The following is a 21,124-nucleotide window of genomic DNA, read 5'->3' on the forward strand; positions in this document are numbered from 1 at the left end:
GTGATCCACACAGTCAAAGGCTTTGGCATAGTCAATAAAGCAGAAATAGATGTTTTTCTGGAACTCTCTTGCTTTTTCCATGATCCAGCGGATGTTGGCAATTTGATCTCTGGTTCCTCTGCCTTTTCTAAACCAGCTTGAACATCAGGAAGTTCACGGTTCACATATTGCTGAAGCCTGGCTTGAAGAATTTTGAGCATTACTTTACTAGCGTGTGAGATGAGTGCAATTGTGCGGTAGTTTGAGCATTCTTTGGCATTGCCTTTCTTTGGGATTGGAATGAAAACTGACCTTTTCCAGTCCTATGGCCACTGCTGAGTTTTCCAAATTTGCTGGCATATTGAGTGCAGCATGCACATAAAGCTCAAGCTGCCCATGCTCTCAGTGAGCCACCACCAAAGGCTGTTTTATTCATAATAATACACATTCCTTTCTGAACACATTGTTTCTCTAACATGAACCCCAAAGAAGAGAACTGCTATACCCTGATTACCTTAACTTATTTAACCAGGTGTATTTCACAAAAGAAAGACTGAGATTTTTCATGGAAAAGCTTTGCTCCAGTTTCAAATCATACTTAAGATATGAAGACATTCTTCAGAGCTACACAGCACTCTGATCAAATCTTTAACATCTAAGACAAAGTGCAAAAATTTTTATATGATAGATTGTGAGTCTCATCCTTTTTCTACATATAAATGTTTAATAGATTTAAAAGTAGTTTTTAATATGAATCTGACTATCCCTTGGCCATTAACTATTCATTGAACTTTAAGATATTAAGGAATTTTAGCTGTCAGGCATATGATGAACAAAGTGCCTAGAAATTCTTCAAGGATAAAACTGAATGAACGATATCAGAAGGGTCCCATCAAAACACAGGCTGGATAAATCAAGGAATTATCAGATAAGTTGTTCTAGACAGAATGATTCTGATATCTACATAAGAATCATTTGGGGAAGTTTTTCAAATCCTGGGTCTTTCCATGTCATAGTTTAAAAGTTGTTAATTCTTAGGCTATTTCCTTAAACTGTTAACTGACACATTATAATTTCTACCTATAATATATGTTGACACAAATACAGGGGCCCTGCTTCTTAAATTTAATTGGAAACATTATTGTTCATTAACCAATAGCATTATATTTGCTTTATAATTTGATTCCCAAACTAACAAAGACTGAAGTTTCAGACTGAATACCAGGAGAGTCCTTAAAGATAAAATACTGGAATACAATTCCTGGTCTTTAATCCTTGGCTACAATTTGCCTAACAAACAACAAAAAAAAATTATTTTGGAAAGAATTTTTATAATTTGATGGATAAAACAGTAATTCTCTTCTTCATCATGTGATTATTTGCCAAATATCCATTAATTATAACCCTGCCCAACATTTTTATGGAAATACACCAGGGGAGAAATCCAAAACTGACTGTCTCCTTTAGTTTCACACTACAAACCAAAAACATAATGAAGATTTACCATCTCTGAATACTAGGGAAATCTATGACCTAAGTCTGCCACCTATCAGGTATAAGCATGCTTTAAGCTTTACAATTTGAGGTAATTACAAATTGTACAATGTAGGGAGAAAATAGCACTAAAATCCAAAGCAGCCAAATATGGCCCATGGAAATTTACTTAATGAAGGCAACAATATGTTTCTGATCCGTTCATGTAATAAAAACTACTGTTGGGCTTCTCCAGTGACTCAGTGATAAAGAATTCCCCTGCCAATACAGGAGACACAGGTACAATCCCTGATCCGGGAAGATCCCACAGGCTGTGAAACAACAAAACCCATGGGCCACAGCTGTCGAGCCTGCGTTCTAGAATCCAGGAGTCCAACTACTGAAGCCCCTTGCTTGCCCTAGAGCCCGTGCTCTGCAATGAGAGAAGCCACCGCACTGAGAAACCTGCACGTCACAACTAGAGAACAGACTCCGCTTGCCACAGCTAGAGAAGAGCCTGCAAGGCAACAAAGACACAGGACAGCCACAAACAAAGACAAAATAAAATTTTACACACACACACACACACACACACTACTGTCAAAATTGGCAGTCAAAGAGTATTACTGTAAAAGAGATAACTGAATAGCCCAAGCTGGTGGTGGGAAAAATACAAGTGTGGGCTTGGACTGGCATCTACGATGAGTGAATAGGAGTTCAGTTAATGTGGCAAAAGGCCCACTGCCTTTCATAAGCAATAAATGCCCTTCACTTTAAATGATGACTGAAATATTAAGGTGGCCCAATTTAAAATTCCCATCTCATCTCATTTAAGCGAATAAGAGGCAGAAAGGCCTCGGGCTTTCCTTCTATCTGTAGCGTCCAGACAGGAAGGGCTCCAGACAGGAAGAAAGGGCATAACCTCATTTCCATAATGCCATGCCAGTCTGCTAGTGCAGCTTGAGTCCGTGGATATTCAGCATATTGTCTAGCTGCCTACTCTGCCACACGCAGTAGCTTCTCCCTCCTTGTGGGAAAGTAATGAAGACAGTACCCACATGACGACCACCTGGCTGCTTTCTATGCCCTTCCTTGGAAGTAAAAGAAAGAAGACCAAGAAGGGATCATGTACCACCCTCACGAGTGTTCAGTCTCTGTCCCTTCTATTTTAAGAATCATTTCCAGAAGTTTTATTCCTGCATCTATTTGTACTTAATAAAGTGAAGGAAAACTTTTTTTTCATAACTCTATCCTATCAAAATAAGCCCTTCTATCCATTACTTCCCACTGCAACAAAATATACTTAACATCACAGTTTATCTCCAATATAAATATTCTGTTCATTAATTTGATGATAGTAAAATTTTGACTTCTGATAGCATGAATTTTCACTTATTTGACTGTACTGAAATCTGTATTAGCTTCAAACTTTCAGAAGGCAGGAATCTTTGTACTTCATCAATCACAAGTCACTAATTCACAGTTACAATGACAACCATGAAGAAAAAAAAGCTGTTTTGATTATTTTCCACTTGCTATGCTCCACTTACTTCCCCTCCCTCTTTCCCGAGCTCTGCTTCATTCTCTGTCCTGATCAACCCAGGTAGCTGACCTGTGTGAATTCTAGCGCCTGAATTTCCTTATCTTCTGGCTTTCAATAGGGATCTGCCATAGCAGGTACCCAGGGCACAAAGCTGTGAGAGGAGAAAAAGGTGGGAGCGCTGTAAGTACCACACACACTGCTTCCTCTCTGTCTTGCAGAAGTTCTGCCCTTGCTTGCATTCCTCTGTGGTCAGAGCTCCCAACAAAAAGCCCCTCTACCATGACTTCAGCAGTCGCCAGGTCGCACTAACATGCTTCACTCTCTGTTCCTTCAGGCAGACAGTCAGTAAAAATTCCTGACTGTCACTAGCCTCTGGGTATTTCTCCATCCCTTGTTGGTTTCCTGATTGTTGCCCACACCTCGGTAACTAATCCCTTCATTAAACTCACTCTGTTAATTCTTTTTAAAGTGTGTCACCTCTTTGCAGCTAGGACCCTGACTAATACAGCACCTTAATATGAGTCACTCACTAAAACTCTCTAGTCTCTCAAAAAACAGAAATATGCTTCACAGATTTCATGAGAGGCATAAATTCTTCACTTAATTCCAAGAGTCAGTCATCTAACAAAGGAAGAAAAATATTTTAGGCAACATCTATTAGAATTCAAATAGTAACATGGTGCCTATATTTTCAGACTTTCAAGGAACTTATAATGTTTCTCAAAGAAATATTAATCCTCTTCCATTATGGAAGAGCAGTTAAGTGTTCGATAATTCCCAAGAGTACATCACTATGGATTAAAACAAAAACAACAACACTACACGTCAACACTGGAATATACCCAACTCAATATATGGCACCAACTAATTTACAACAAAACAAACAGCAAGCAAAAACTTAGCAAACTGCAACAAAAAAAAAAATAAGAAAAATAACACAACAAAATCATCACTGATAACTCTGGCTTCTCCTTTTGACAGGTTCAACAAGACAAGAGCAAATGCAAGGACTATAATTGATTATTTCTCACCCTCTATTCTGTCCCCTTTCCCTCTAGAAATTACTACAGCCACTAGATATTTGCAGTATATAATGATTCGGTAGTCCTCAGAAGCTCAAATTTAAATCATTAGCTACTAATACTGCTGCCAACACATTTATCACTATTTTTGCTACACAACACTTTTAACAAATAAGAGGAGGATTTTTTTCTTTAAACTTTCCTCTTATAATGAGCTTGTCATCTATCCTATGGAACAAAATGGAACACATAAAAAGACTTGCTAATTAGCACTCGGAAAGAAGATCTTTTACTTGTACAGGTCTGTCTCCATAAATTTTGCAAAATGATGTCTCTTTACAAGCATAAAACACAATTTCATTCTCAACATGGGTTGGAGAAATGCAAAGTTCATATAAAGATTCCTAATTCACAACATTTCACACCCCCCCAAAAAAAAACTCTTCTAAAGTGTTCAAGTAGTTTCTAAAAATGACTATACATTTATATAGAGCTTTTATGTTCATTATCTCATTTGCTCCTTCTAAGTCTATGGGGTAGGCAGGTATTCCACACATAAAGATAATCACATATTTAGTCCCTTGCCAAATGTCCCTGCAAGTAAATAAAAGAATTTCTTATCACCTTACAATGGAGCAGCACTAGTGACTCTCATCCGTAATTTTATACAGAGCCTGTTGTTGTTATTGCTGTTTAGTCACTAAGTTGGTCTACTCTTTTGCAACCCCTTGTCCGTTGGATTTCCCAAGCAAGAATACTGGAGTGGGTTGCTATTTCCTTCTCCAGGAGATCTTCCCGACCCAGGAATCGAACCTGCATCTCCTGCATTACAGGTTTACCTGATTCTTTACCCCTGAGCCACTTGGGAAGCCCATAATACAGAGCCTGCATGTAACCAAATAACAAGTGCCCACATGTATACTATTATCCCAGACACCAAAGAAAAGTTAGTATCAAAAGATATCAACTAACCACAAGTATGTTATACATAACACAAGAAAAAAGATAGCATAAAGAAATCCCTAAAATGAAAATGTTTTTCCCTCAAAGGAAGAATTAAATAAAATCTATGTTGCTTTTGAACTGTGATATTGGAGAAGATTCTTGGGAGTCGCTTTGACTGCCAAGAGATCAAACCAGTCCATCCTAAAGGAAATCAGTCCTGAATATTCATTGGAAGGGCTGATTCTGAAGCTGAAACTTCAATATTTTGGCCACCTGATGCAAAGAACTGACTCATTGGAAAAGACCCTGATGCTGGGAAAGATTGAAGCAGGAGGAGAAGGGGACAACAGAGGATGAGATGGTTGGATGGCATCACCGACTCAATGGACATAAGTTTGCACAAGCTCTAGGAGTTGGTGATAGACAGGGAAGCCTGGTGTGCTGCAGTTCATGGGATCACAAAGAGTCGGACACGACTGAACAACTGAACTGACTGATGTTTTTAAAGGTAATGCTTTAACTGATACACAGAAAAGAGCTCCCAGGTAAAAGCAGCTGGGTTAGGAGAGATCACAGGAATGAGTTAGATAAGGGGGCACATAAACAGTGACAACTAGTCAACTAACTTTGTCATTTATTCGATCAATATTAATTGCATAAGCCATTGCCCAAGATACTCTAAGAAATACTATAATAAGTGGGGAAAAAATCATTGCATTCAAGCAGCTTACCGCCTAGTTGGTAAGATAATACCAACACAGATAAAACACTCATTCACTGATCAACATTTCCTGAGTGATTACAGGAAGGCACTGAGTTCGGCCCTGCAAGAAACACAAAGATGAATGAAGCAGAGGCTTTACTCTCAAGAGTGTAACAGTCTGGTAGAGAAGATAACATAGTTATGTAAGTTTTGAATACAGAACATAAGAAGTGCTATAGAAATCGTTCAAATAAAATGCTATGTGAATTCCAAAGAGAGATAAAGGGTTTCTAACTGGGAGACTAGGGGAAAATGGCAAGTAGTAGCCATTAGAATAAAGAGTAAGCAGGACCAGGGTACCCAGTGAATGGGAAAGGAAGACATTCTAAGTGAGGGTCAACTGTGTCTTATATTAGAGAAAGTAAAGGTAGGAAAGAAGGGCAGTGGGTATGTAAGGTTTAGGGGGAGTAATCCCAGGTTATACGAAGGAGTTTAGTGGGAAAGAAAAGGAAGTCGAATCATAGCGGGGCTCAATTGAGAGTTGTAAAAGTTTCTGTGGTTTGTGGGATATGGGACATAAGAAAAAGTATAACACAGAGTATCCTAAAAGAGTTCTAAAGTCAATGATAAGAAAAAAGGAAAATGAGGTTCATAATTAGAGAAAGATAATTCAGGTAGGTCTAGAAGGGCAGACATGATTCTGTCAGGCTGTTCCAGATTATATGAAGTGATGAAAGCCATGATTCAAGCCAGGCCAGTAAGTCTTTGGTTGGTGCCCTTCCCTCTAAATCCTGGGAACTGGCTCAATTTTAGTATTTACTTAGAAATGTTAGCTATGAAATGACCATGGCCTGAATAAAACTACACTTCAGGACCTAAGCCTGTAAGAAATATACATATACAGAGACAATCACCAATGCACTTGTCCCCTCAACATCCCCTCATATCCTTTCTGGTGTGTTTCTGATATGTCCGGCTTGCTCTGTTTTTCTCATTATAAAATTAAGACATGTTCACTATAGAAAATCTAGTCTTCTCACTGCTATTAACTTTAACATTGACATAATAAACCATCATTGTATTAACACCAAGAGCTGCAATTCTATACTGAGAGCCAGTGTGCCTGGAAACCAGCCAAAGGCCCATGACCAGTATGACCAGCCCCAAAGACAACACCAGTCTTCCCAAGAATGATTTGGAGGTCTCCTAGGGCGTCCCTGGTGACTCAGACGGTAAAGAGTCTGCCTGCAACGTGGGAGACCTGGGTTCCATCCCTGGGTCAGGAAGATCCCCTAGAGAAGGAAATGGCTACCCACTCCATTTTGCTTGCCTAGGAAATCCCATGAACAGAGGAGCTTGGCAGGCTGCAGTTCATGGGGTTGCAAAGGGTTGGACATAACTGAGCGACTAATACTACTTTCCTAAAGCCCAAAGGAGACTGCTTCTAGACTGCCTTCAGGTCTTCCCTAGGATGTATAAAGAGGCCCAAAGCAATCTTTCAGGAGTCAGAAACAAATAAGCAAAAGCCTTGAATGCAGGAGAAAACAATCTAGACCACTGGTTGGATACTCACCACATAGGGCGCATGGGTTTAGACATATTCACAGACAAGTTTATTTTTATTAGAGATAACTTAGATTAGAATATTTACAGCCTAAATGGGTTGAATGGACTAGAACTAAACTTAGTAAATCCATCAGTCAAATATTGCTGGGTTTTCTACTAGGGCAGCATGATGTAGAGCTTGACAGTATAAGCTTTAAACTCAATCAGAACTAATAAAACCTCTGCTATGACTCATTGTAACTGTGTGGTCTTGAGAAAGTTACTTAGCCCTTCAAAAATTTAAGAAAATAGACATAATATAACACCTGTGATCCTCAAATAAAAAACTAACACATGGAAAACTGTCATTAAGTGGCAGTTTGTTAATAACAGCCAATCATCATGGTATCTGTTTACACAGAAATGTATTGTCTTTAAAGAATGAGTGTTTTCTCAGAAAAGGAAACCATAAACAAAATGAAAAGACAATCTATGGATTGGGAGAAAATATTTGCAACTGATACAACTGACAAGAGCTTAACTGTCAAAATGTATAAACAGCTTATACAACTCAACAACAAAAAACCAAATAACCCTATTTAAAAATGGGCAGAAGACCTAAAGAGACATTTTTCCAAAGAAAACAAACAGATGGCCAACAGGGCCATGGAAAAGATGCTCAAACTGCTAATTATTAGAGAAATGCAAATCAAAATTACAATGAGATACCACCTCACACCAGTCAGAATGTCCATTATTGAAAAATCTACCAATAACAAATGCTGGAGAGGATGTGGAGAAAAAAGGGCACCCTCTTACACCATTGGTGGGAACGTGCGTTGGTGAAGCCACTATTAAAACCAGTATGGAGGTTTCTCAAAAAGCTAAAAATAAAGTTGCCATATGATCCAGCAATCCTACTCAGGCCTATATCCAGAAGAAACTATAGTTCAAAAATATATGCGCTATGTTCACAACAGCACTATTTACAATAGTCAAGACGTGGAAACAGCCTAAATGTCCATCAACAGATGAACGGATTAAGAAGATGTGAGATATATATATTATATATTATATATATATGCAGGAGTTAATAGTCAGCCACCTGTTGCTCTGGCTAAGCCATGAGAAAATCACCATGGGAAAAGAATAAAAGCAAAATACAGCAATACAGCATAACCCAAATAAAAGTACATTGGGTTGATCAGTTGGGGTTGTCATGCCCTGCTAAGCTAAGGAAAAACATAGTGTGGACCTTGGAACACTGGGTCAGAGCAAGTCCAGAATGCTGCTTGTGCACACACTAAGATGTTTTCCCAAGGCATATGCGGGTCTATGACCTCCAGCTAGGTGATACCCCTTGTACAAAAAATAACAAAGATAGTTTAAAGTAATCAATAAAATGGGAGATGTGACTGGGAACACAGGAGGCTGACTTCATTGCAACACAACAGATACTTTCTGCTTGCCAAGACACTAAATAAAAGTGATGTGGCTCTAAGGAACAGGGCTCTTGATCTAAGAGGTCTTGAGTCCACCGGTCCCATCTTTAAACCTTTAACTCTGTCTCTCTTTTTTTTAAATTTTATTTTATTTTTAAACTTTACAATATTGTATTGGTTTTGCCAAATATCAAAATGAATCCACCACAGGTACACATGTGTTCCCCATCCTCAACCCTCCTCCCTCCTCCCTCCCCATACCATCCCTCTGGGTCGTCCCAGTGCACCAGCCCCAAGCATCCAGTATCGTGCATCGAACCTGGACTGGCGACTTAACTCTGTCTCTAGTTTCTTTTTCCCAAACTGCGTCAACCACTTTCGATCCCTACCTGCTGTGCTGGCTGTACACACACACACAGATATATACACTCAGTGGTTTTAGTCATGTATGCCAGGCTCCTCTGTCCATGATATTTTTCCAGCAAGAATACTGGAGTGGGTTGTCATTTCTTTCTCCTACATACACATACACACACACACACACACACACACACACACATATAGGGGTTCCTGGGTGGCTCAGTGGTAGAGAATCTGCCTACCAGTGTAGGAGACACAGAAGAGGTGGGTCAATCCCTGAGTCTGAAAGATTCCCTGGTGGAAGAAATGGCAATCCACTCCAGTATTCTTGTCTTGAAAATCCCATGGTCAGAGAAGCCTGGGAGGCTACAGTCCATGAGGTCACAGTCAGTCAGACGTGACTGAAGTAACTTAACATGTGTGTGTATATATATATATATATATATATAGGAATATTACTCAGCCATAAAAAAGAATGAAATAATGCCATTTGAAGCTACATGGATGGACCTAGAGATTATCATACTAAGCAAAGTAAATCAGAAAAAGAAAGACAAATACCATACGATATCACCCATATGTGGAGTCTAAAACACAACACAAACAAACATATTTACAAAAGAAAAACAGACTCCCAGACATAGAGAATAGCTGGTGGTTGCCAAGGGGAAAGCGGGATGTGGAAGGGATGGAGTAGGGGAGTTTGGGGTTAGCAGATGCAAACGACTACATGTAGATCAACAAGATCCTACTGTACGGCACAGGAAACTACATTCAATATTCTGTGGTAAACCACAACAGAAAAGAATATGAAAAAGAACATATGTATGTGTATAAGTGAATCACTCTGCTGTACAGCAGAAACTAACACAACATTGTAAACCACCTATACTTCAATTCTAAAAAAAAGAAAAAAGAATGAGTGCTTTCGACCTACTTTTATTAAATTATAAAAATATGCACATTTGTTAAAGAAAATTTAGAAAATACTGATAAACGAGAATTTTAGTGTTATAGTCCAGATATAGCTAAGTTTCTGTATTTTTGAAAGCATCTTTACTACCTGGTCCGATTGTTTTTTTAATGGATCAGAATCGGGAAGTGAAATATACATTAATTTTCCATAACAGAATTATGGAACACTAGAATTTTCATTTTCAGATCTCTTTCCTGAGACAAGACAAGACAAACTAGGTGTGGCACGATCTTAAAATGCTCCCCAATGCACTGTTTATTCTTTAAACCTCATCTCCATGAAGTGTTCTACAAATCCCTTCAAACCTATAATCTCTTCTTCCTTTGATCCTCCATGTGTGTGTGTGTGTGTGTGTGTGTGTGTGTGTGTTATTCACTCAGTTGTGTCCGACGCTTTGCGACCCCATGGATTGTAGCCTACCAGGCTCCTTTGTCCATGGGATTCTGCAGGCAAGAGTACTGGAGTGGGCTGCCATTCCTCCATACCATGGGGTTTATATCTCTCAGATTACTTCTTTGTACTCCATATTATAGCTATCCATGTTTCTTTTCTTACCCGCCACTCCCTCTCCTTGCCCTTCTCTTTGCTCTATCTCCTAAGACTGGGACTTCTAGTTTTCAAGTATAAGTGATATACAATAATATATACAGGTGTGTAATATAGTGAGTCACAATTTTTAAACTTTATGTTCCATTTATAGGTATTATAAAATATAATATCCTTGTAGCTTATATTATACATAACGTTTTGTATATCTTATTCCCTACCCTTATACTGCCTCTCTCCACTTCCCTCCCTCAACTAGTAACTACTAGTTTGTTCTCTATATCTGTAAGTCTGTTTCTTTTTTGTTATATACACTAGTTTGTTGTATTTTTGGGATTCCACATAAAACTGATATTGTACAGTATTTGTCTTTCTCTGTCTGACTTCTTTCACTTAGCACAATACTCTCCAAGCCCATCCATGTTGTTGGAAATGGCAAGTTTTCATTGGTTTTTTTTGTTGTTGTTTTTTACAGCTGAGTAGTATTCCATTGTGTGTATGTGTGCACACATATGTATACATAGATATATATACATACTCACCACATCTTCTTTATCCATTCATCTATTGATAGCATTTAGGTTGCTTCCATATCTTGGCAATTGAAAATAATGTTGCTATGAACATTGGGGTGTGTTTGTCTCTTTGAATTAGTATTTCCATTTCTTTCAGATATGTATCCAGGAGTGGAACTGCTGAGTTATATGGTAGTTCTATTTTCAGTTTTTTGAGAAACCTCCCTACCGTCTTCCCCAGTGGCTGTACCAATTTACATTCCCATCAACGGTGTACAAGGATTCAGATGGGACTTTTAACCTAAGGACAGTGAACCTTCTGAAATTATACATAAAAATTGTGTTTCTGTAGGTACAAATACATTTCCATTTATACATCAAATTATCAAAAAAAGGTCCAAGAATCAAAAAAAGGTTTGGAACACTTGTCTATGGGAAAGACTTGATTTAACCATCCATGGATTCTGTACAGTGCTAAGTACCTACCTTCATATGGATAGTATTTGTTGCTTTGCAACCTCAACTATACTTCAATAAAAAATAAAAAGGGACAAAAGATAAATGAAAACAAAAACTTGAAGAAGAAGAAGCAGTAGCAACAGCAGCAGCAGCTACCTACTATGGAGTACAGCATAAACTGAGTTGATGAGTTTTTCTCAAAGGCAGATTTTAAGAATGACAACAAAATTAAGAAGGAAACACTGTTTCTTCATTTTAAAAAATAATTAAAGTTTATTATTAAATCATAAAATCAATGTTAGGTTTATGTTTAATGCAATCTTATAAATATGTTTTCCTCATTCTAGAATCATTCTCTCATCTTATTGTAAAAAATACTGTTTCTGAATGGTGCTTACCAGGGGCTGGGGTAGGAGGGAATTCAGAGTTATTGTTTAATGGGTAAAGAGCTGCAGTTTGGGAAGATGAGAAAGCTCTGGAGATGGATGGTGGTGATGGCTGCACAACAGCGTGAATGTACGCAATGCTATTGATCCGTCATGCACATTTGACCAAAATTCTAAAAACATTGCTTTTTATTCATCTAACATACTGAAAAGCAGAGACATTACTTTGCCAACAAAGGTCCGTCTAGTCAAGGCTATGGTTTTTCCAGTGGTCATGTATGGATGTGAGAGTTGGACTGTGAAGAAGGCTGAGCGCCAAAGAATTGATGCTTTTGAACTGTGGTGTTGGAGAAGACTCTTGAGAGTCCCTTGGACTGCAAGGAGATCCAACCAGTCCATTCTAAAGGAGATCAGTCCTAGGTATTCATTGGAAGGAATGATATTGAAGCTGAAACTCCAGTACTTTGGCCACCTCATGTGAAGAGTTGACTCATTGGAAAAGACTCTGATGCTGGGAGGAATTGGGAGCAGGAGGAGAAGGGGACGCCAGAGGATGAGATGGATGGATGGCATCACTGACTCGATGGACGTTGAGTCTGAGTGAACTCTTGGAGTTGGTGATGGACAGGGAGGCCTGGCGTGCTGAGATTCATGTGGTCGCAAAGAGTCGGACACGACTGAGCGACTGAACTGAACTGAACTGAACATTAATTACCTATTACAGGGTAGACTCTTCATCAAAGGTAAGAAATAGAGATACTAGTTAAATTTTAGGATATTATAAAGAAATCCTCAAAGAAGAAGTAAATCTTAACCTCAATCTACACATTATTTGTTTTAGAGTATAAGCACAAATTAAACAGGGTGATATAATCATAAATCCTATCCAGATAGAGGGGCTATTATCTGAATAAACAAAGGAAAATTGCTTAGGGACATCCGTTTATCTGTGTGAAGTAAATTAAATTTTTTCAAGGTACCAATTCACAACTCAGGGAATAAATAATAATTTAGCTCAACTTTATCAATATTATCCACATAAATAAGAGTTTTGGAATCTTGCAACAGGCATTTCAAAGTTCAAGGAGTACAACTTATTCAATAAACATTTAGCGATTACTCTTGGTATTTAAAAAATAAAAGTCCCAAAACTACTTTAAAAAGAAAAAAATACAGACTATTTAGAACTCTGACTACAGAAAGGACAAATTACTTTCCTGTTTTACTGCACTTTACTCCCATCTCATGCATTATAATTTGCCCCAACAAAGTAAAAGCCTCAAGCTCCAGAAAGGTTATAAATCTAATTAAAATATCAAAAGCAGTCATAATTATTAGTAATATCATAATGATATTTTCAAAGAATGTATCAGATCAGATCAGATCAGATCAGTTGCTCAGTCATGTCCGACTCTTTGCGACCCCATGAATCGCAGCACGCCAGGCCTCCCTGTCCATTACCAACTCCCGGAGTTCACTCAGACTCACGTCCATCGAGTCAGTGATGCCATCCGGCCATCTCATCCTCTGTCGTCCCCTTCTCCTCTTACCCCCAATCCGTCCCAGCATCAGAGTCTTTTCCAGTGAGTCAACTCTTTGCATGAGGTGGCCAAAGTACTGGAGTTTCAGCTTCAGCATCATTCCTTCCAAAGAAATCCCAGGGCTGATCTCCTTCAGAATGGACTGGTTGGATCTCCTTGCAGTCCAAGGGACTCTCAAGAGTCTTCTCCAACACCACAGTTCAAAAGCATCAATTCTTTGGCGCTCGGCCTTCTTCACAGTCCAACTCTCACATCCATACATGACCACAGGAAGAATGTATATATATTATCAAATACCTAGTTTCTAAACTTTTTGGTGACTGTCCATGATAGCTCCTGGTTATTTATTACCAACAAATAACAGATTTGAAAAGACATTTTAAAATTCCATTATTTTCCTCAAAGTCCTATATGTATATAAGAGAGATTTACAGAGAGATTTACAACTATTTTTGCATTGGAATCCAGGAAAATCCTTAGAAACAGGTTCAATATAAAAGCTAATACTAATATTTAAATTCCATTGCATAAAAAGATATCCACTACCATACTGAAGTGTTATATATTTTGTATTTGATGTAAACGAACATGTTTATTGCTCTCAACTTTAACATTAACTAATCGGCAGGATATAAAATTTTCCCATAGTTGTATTTATTAAAAAGCCAAATTTTCCCAGTATTTATTCTTATTCAATATTCATTCAATAAATATTACTGAGTGCCTGCCACATATCAGGCACCATGCTGTAAGTGCTGAACGACTGTGAACCAAAAAGCCAGGTTTTAACTAAATAATACTTAAGCACTACTTCTTTTCTAAAACACAGACTAACATAACTACCTTTTCAAAGTGTCTTTCTTTATATTTTTGTTTGGCAGTTCTTTGCAACTTTTGTTCCTGAATCTGATTTCTAAAGGTAAATTTATAAATGATAATGTTTTTAAGACACAAAAATGTTTGCCTGTCATAGAGTTTGTTTTACTGTATGACAATAACAAAACATCAAGGATAGCACAAATTCCGTTTAACTGTAAGAGTTACCTGAAATGGGAACATTCTGTGAGACTGATAACTGCACGTCTCCAGTTCCTGGTGGCATGTCAACAACCAGATAATCCAGTTGACCCCAATCTACCTAAAAACCAAGATGACACAAATAATATCACTATAAAAACAAATGTGGTGAATAGTGATGTAAACAAAAAAATGAATTAATAACAAATCTAAAATAATAGATAGTTTTCACTTTCTAGAATAATGAAATAATAACAAATCTAAAATAAGATTACTAAGTGCCAGGGACTATGCTAAGGGCTGATATGGACGTATAAGAAACCATCTTTGCTTCTAGCAGACCTTCTCTGACCAATAAGGTTAAGTTTTCAGATGATCCCACAAAACACACACAATACCATAATGATGATATCATTGCACAATGGACTTCGGGACCAATAATCTATTTTCACTGAGAACAGCCCTAATTTTACCTAAGGAGGTCTTAGCTTTTTGTCCTTCAAGTTTTTTGTGTGTGTGTGTGTGTGCGTAATAAAGTTTTATTAAAGTATAAAGGAGATAGAGAAAGCTTCTGACATAGGCATCAGAAGGGGGTAGAAAGAGCACCCACTTGCTAGTGTTAGCAATGGAGTTATATACTCTCCAGTGAATTCAAAGAATGTCTGGAGGTTGTAAAGACCTCACCAGACCTACTCCCATAATTTACATTTTAAGATAACAGGATTAGCCAGAAGGTTTAATCCAGAGATTGTCCTCAAGCAGGATACATAATCCTAAGGAATGTAGAGGGAAAAAAAGTTTGTCCTTTCTCCTGCCTCAAGAATTTCAGACCCCTCTCTCCTTGGGGACCCCTAGACTTCTTATCAACCTGCCTAGGAAATGACTCTTTCATTCCCCTCTTTTCTTTTAGGAGAATTGTGTTGCCAAGGGAAAGGGGTGTCATTTTCATTCCATAACTACTTCCTGCTGCTTAGGGGTGTGGTCCCTAAATTGTTGAGGCAACAAATTCTCCTAACCCTCATATTGAGGGTCTCTGATGCAGGGGCCCCAAGTAATAGTTGGAGGAGCCTATGGCACTCGTAGGAGCTTGGACAACCATTTGTAAATTAAAAGCTTTTAGACGGTTAGAAAACCCCATTATACAGTTACAGACATAAGGCAAAATAGTCATTAAACCAAGTTAAAATCAAAATGAAAAGTCACATTATGTCCATAGATACATCAGTCCATCTTAAGGTTGTTAGATGTCATCAGTTTAAGAAGAGGCATCACATGCGATTGTTGTTGAAGGTGTTTGCAGACTTGGAGAAAGTCTTTTCCTTGAAGTGGAGATGTCCACCACAGGAAGCCTTCCACTGATGAAGAGGGGAGCACTCCACAGACCCAGCAGTTAGACTGATTGTGAAATGCTGCGTAGGAGTGAACCCAGGATAGGAAGGAATTGTCTTGAGGATCAAACGGCAGACTCAGGATTTTTGGAGTCAGCAGAAGTAGGCTCACATAGATTATCAGGCCCATCTTTTGGCTCGTCCAGACAGTCCCATTATGGAAGTGGATCGGGAAGAAAGTGGCCAGGGGCTTCAGTAAGCACGGAGTAAGTTGCCCCAGTATCATGTCCTGAAGAATCCTGGACGAGCCCCCAAGATGAAAGGTTGTTGCTGAATCACTCAAAGACGCCGGGATTCTTGGCCTCTGGAGGAGAATTCAATCTGGGGCCAGAGATGAGGCTTGATAGCTCGGAGCTTTTGTGTAATAAAGTTTTGTTAAAGTATAAAGGAGATAGAGAAAGCTTCTGACATAGACATCAGAAGAAGGTAGAAAGAGCACCCCAGAAGGGGGTAGAAAGAGCACTTTGTTTCCTGTATCAGATCCTACTAAAATTTTTAATGTTTATTATTTTTTCTTCATATAACACACTAATAACGAAAACTGAAACTTGATAAGAAAATTTTATAAATATAACTAGATTTCCAAACTATTAGCATTTGATTATTTCTTTTCAGTCACTTTTCTAAGTGTCTATACCTAGAAAAATGTTCAGCCTCAATTAAATAGGTATCAAGGATACTTTGGGGCTTTCCTAGTGGTTCAGTTGGTTTTTAAAGAATCTGTCTGCAATGCAGGAGACCTGGGTTCGATCCTTGGCTCAGAAAGGTCCCCTGGAGAAGGAAATGGCAACACAATCCAGTATTCTTGCCTGGGAAATCCCATGGACAGAGGAGCATGGCAGGCAACAGTCCATGGGGTCCCAAGAGTCAGACACAACTTAGCGACTAAACCACCACCACCACCAAGGGTACTTCAAGCTCTTTTCTCCTTAAATGGTTCTTCCTTATGAATCCCCAGTTTCAGCAAATGGCTGTAAGGTCCTCTCAGTTGTCTAATACAAAGACTTGGGATCATACTTAACTTGTTCCCTTTCCCTCACCATTTATATTAAACTTTCTAAAAAATCTATGAAATGTATTCACTTCTCCTTCTGCATGGCCAAGAACCCAACATGAACCACAGTCATTTATCACCAAAATCTCCCAACCAATTTCCTTGTATCAGCATTGCCCATACAGTCTATTCTTAATACCACAGACAAAAATGATTTGATAGTGCAGTGTTTTTTTGTTTGTTTGTTTAAAACTCCTCCATTGCTTTTAGAATAAAGGCTGAGCTTAAGCTTTAGAACTTCTACCTGGTCTTCTTTACTTGCTAATTCCTCCTCATTCTTGAGGCTGCAGCTTGAAAATCACTTCCCATAAATTTCATTAAAGATTAGATATGCTGTTCCTATTATGTAGGAACAATTCTTCTAATCATTTGTTCATTCATTCAACAAACAAACGTTTACTGAGTATCTACTCTATATCAGGCATTGAGCAAGGTAATTAATAATTGAATAGTATCATGGTCCCTAGTCTCACAGAATTTACAGTACAGAGGGAGAGAAATATTCAATACAAAATGATATAACCTGTGCAAAAAAGGTTAGTGAGAGAATTGAAAGATCAACAGAGCTGAAGAGCAGTGCAAGAGGAAAGATGACATTCGTTTACTATCTTTTCAGTATCTATCTTCTCATGAAACTGTAGATGACTTAGAATATCTAACATAGAATGGACACATAGGAGACGCTCAAGTTTTCTTTCAAGGAATGGATGAATAAATACACACATGCAAATACTTAACATTTTTTAAAAAGGAAATGGAAATTATACTGTGTATCCTGCTTCTTAAAACTTAATAATGTGAAATAAGCCTTTTCCACAAAGTCAGATATTCTTAAAATATGATATTGGGTCTGATGGATTCATTTATGTTTTAACACATTTTTTCAACATATATTTACTGAGAAAAGAAATGAGTCCAGGCACTGTTCCAGGTGGTGAATAGACAGCAATGAAAAAAACAAAGTCCCAGCCACTAAGCAACTATAGTTTTAGTGAGGGAGACAGGTAGATAAACAGAAAGACAAAGAGTAAAAAGTACTACAAAGAAAACAAGCATCCCTTTCTATGCAGAATTACTTGGTTCCTGATTTGGATATATCCAGATCAAACAGCAAGAAACATTTTAAAAGTCTTCAATTTCTGAGTTTCAGAGAGCGGGCAGTAAGAGTTCAGACAGCTAAGAATTTATCAAAGGAGTTCTTTGAGTCTCTTTAGTTCCCAGGGTCAGATAGTGAGGAACACATGAAGAAGAGAGAAAAGGAATAGAATGTGGTGTAAGGGACTACCTTCGACAGGGTGGTCAGAGTCTGAAGTGAGAAAAATAGCATGTAATTCTTAGAAAGCATTCTAGGCAGAAGCAATGGCAAGTGGAAAGACCCTGAGATGGGGATACGCTTGGTACATTCATGGAACAGCTAGGAAGGCAGCACAGCCTTTCTAAAACAGCACTCCTCCAACCATCAGTCTCTTTCCTTCTCTGAATGTGTTTTTCTTGAAAACATTTATCAATATCTGACATTATATACTGACATGTCTTTTAGGAATTCTATGATATTTTTCAATCACAAGTATTTGATACTGATTACATGACACACTTTAAGAGAATGATGAAATGATGAACATGAAGTAGTTCACTTTCAATATGGGGTTTCTTGGTTTGAAAACAGTTATCCCTAAGTTACCCATGGCCATCATCTATGAAACTATTTACAAGAATATAAGGATACTTTTCATTTTACACCCTCTACACTGAAACTCCTAGTACTGGCAAACTGACAAGCCTCTTTGTTTCAGAGGACATCAAATGACTAGCGCCAACAATTTATAATTGTTGTTCCTTGGCATTTAATCATATTTATCACATTGGCTCCAATTTCTTACATCTTTAAAGAGAATTCCTATTATATTTCCAAGGAACTAAAAATACTACACTGTTAAGGCAATGAATTTCAAATGACTCTTAAACTGAATTCAAACTCTATGGGAAAAATAAAAAACCTGGCCCAGAACCTTCATCACACATAGTAGGCATTTCACCAAGGCTTGTAGACTTGAACTGAACTCAGTATCTGATTTCTAGTTTTATGGCATTCACTAATATATCAATATATGGCTATTGATGAATATATAATAATATAAAATTAACATAATTAACACATTATTGTTGTTCAGTCACTAAGTCATGTCTGACTTTTTGTGACCCCAATTAACAAATTATTATAATATTGAAATGAAATGTTAGTTGTTCAGTAATATCCAACTCTTTGCAACCCCATGGACTGGGGCTCACCAGTCTACTCTGTCGGGATTTCCCAGACAAGAATACTGGAGTGGGTTGCCATTTCCTTCTCCAGGGGATCTTCCTAACCCAGGGATCGAACACAGGTCTCCTGCAGTGCAGACAGATTCTTTACCAACTGAGCCACCAGGGAAGCTCTCAAGGAATACAATATTAATATATTAAAATATACTGTCTGCCAGAAAGTTCCAGTTCTCTTGTAAAAGAACTACCAAAGCATCGATTTTAGAATGATTTGGGGATTCTTTACATTCTATTCAGTGTGGATTTACTCACATAAATTATTCATTACTAAATGCAGGGAAATAAGTACTAGCAAAACACCCAGGCATCTAATTTAGTAAAACCCAGCAGCAGATCCTGGCTTCCCAGGAGACTTTATGGTAAAGAATCTGCCTGACGACGATGCAGGAGACGCAGATTTAATCCCTGGGTCGGGAAGATCCCCTGGAGAAGGGGATGGCAACCCACTCCAGTATTTTTGCCTGAAAAATCTCATTGACAGAGGAGCCTGGTGGGCTATAGTCCATGGGGTATCAAAGAGTCAGACATGACTTAGTAACAGAGCACACAGCACAGCAGAACACCCGGACTTTGTGTCATGGAGCACATACAACTTTGGTGGTCTTCTCTAAGAATAAGAATGCAAAGTCAGGAATGCAAAACTAGATACAAAAGTGAATATTTATTTAGAATGTAAAAGAAATCATCATAACATGCTAGCACCTTAGAGTTCCTTTCTCCGAGACCTCCTGAACACCAGAAATGCTTACACAGAAATTGTCCCTGACTGCAACCGGCTTCCGCTGTCCACTGAGAACATTCTACAACCCAAGACTGTGTGGAATCCTGAACTTAAGCTTCATTACCTTCAAGGTAACTCCACCTCTGGTAAAACCTTCTCAGCTGCCTCTCAGGCTCTAGACTTAAAAGATCCCAGTGGGACAGACTGAGTCAGTCTAGAAGTGGAGTTACCAAGGTGGTTCAGAGATGCCCTATGGATAAAGAGGCAGTGCTGCAGCAGAGAACCCAGCAATGCAGTTAGGGAGTCAAATAGGTGCATCGTATCTGAAGGGGCACATAAACAGCATAATAGGAGATTAAAAAAAAAAAAAAATCCAGTGTTCAGGGCAATTGAGAAGGATGGGATGTGGTACAGATTAGGAGCAACAGTTCAGACCTCAGTCTGCCAACAGAAGCTCTGTGCAAGATGTCTCTTTTACACAGTTACATGTAACTTTTAATTTCCTCTAAAGTGTTTGAGATACAGGACTTTTGGAATCAAATCAGTCACTAAGCTTTGTCCAAAGTCCTTCAAATAACATTAGAACAGCTGTTTTTTCCTGTCTTATAAATATGCATTTGTATTTGCCAAAACAGCACATCTTATGGTATCGCTTTTTTAAATTGCTCTTTCTCTGTTATTAAGACAACCAACACTTGAAGGGTATGCCATCGGAAATAATTACTAGATCTCTGCTAAATTACTTTTATTTTTTGTCCTCATCTTACTATTTATCTTTTTTGTCAACCTTATTCAAGGAAAACATTTCAGCTAGCACCAACTGGGGTTCAGTTTGGTTCAGTCGCTCAGTAGTGTCCGACTCTTTGTGACCCAATGAATTGCAGCACGCCAGGCCTCCCTGTCCATCACCAAATCCCGGAGTTCACCCAGACTCATGTCCATCGAGTCAGTGATGCCATCCAGCCATCTCATCCTCTGTCGTCCCCTTCTTCTCCTACCCCCAATCCCTCCCAGCATCAGAGCCTTTTCCAATGACTCAACTCTTCGCATGAGGTGGCCAAAGTACTGGAGTTTCAGCTTTAGCATCATTCCTTCCAAAGAAATCCCAGGGCTGATCTCCTTCAGAATGGACTGGTTGGATCTCCTTGCAGTCCTAGGGACTCTCAAGAGTCTTCTCCAATACCACG

The 21,124-nt window shown here is 38.5% G+C and overlaps 1 protein-coding gene across 10 annotated transcripts in view; it reads right to left on the minus strand.

Moving 5' to 3' along the window:
- Positions 1–21,124, minus strand: part of NUBPL (nucleotide binding protein-like) — a 399,736-nt gene that overhangs the window by 204,847 nt on the left and 173,765 nt on the right. For all 10 annotated transcript variants that reach the window (XR_825857.1, XR_825856.1, XR_825858.1 and 7 more), the window contains exon 7: positions 14,480–14,573. Coding sequence is in view for 7 of the 10 variants with exons in the window: in XM_010846993.1 (XP_010845295.1) it covers positions 14,480–14,573 (94 nt within the window). In the remaining 3 variants the exon portion in view is untranslated. The remainder of the gene's footprint in view (positions 1–14,479; positions 14,574–21,124) is intronic.

The sequence above is a fragment of the Bison bison genome, unplaced genomic scaffold (genome assembly GCF_000754665.1).
Source record: "Bison bison bison isolate TAMUID 2011002044 unplaced genomic scaffold, Bison_UMD1.0 scf7180017864242, whole genome shotgun sequence".
Lineage (NCBI taxonomy): Eukaryota > Metazoa > Chordata > Mammalia > Artiodactyla > Bovidae > Bison > Bison bison.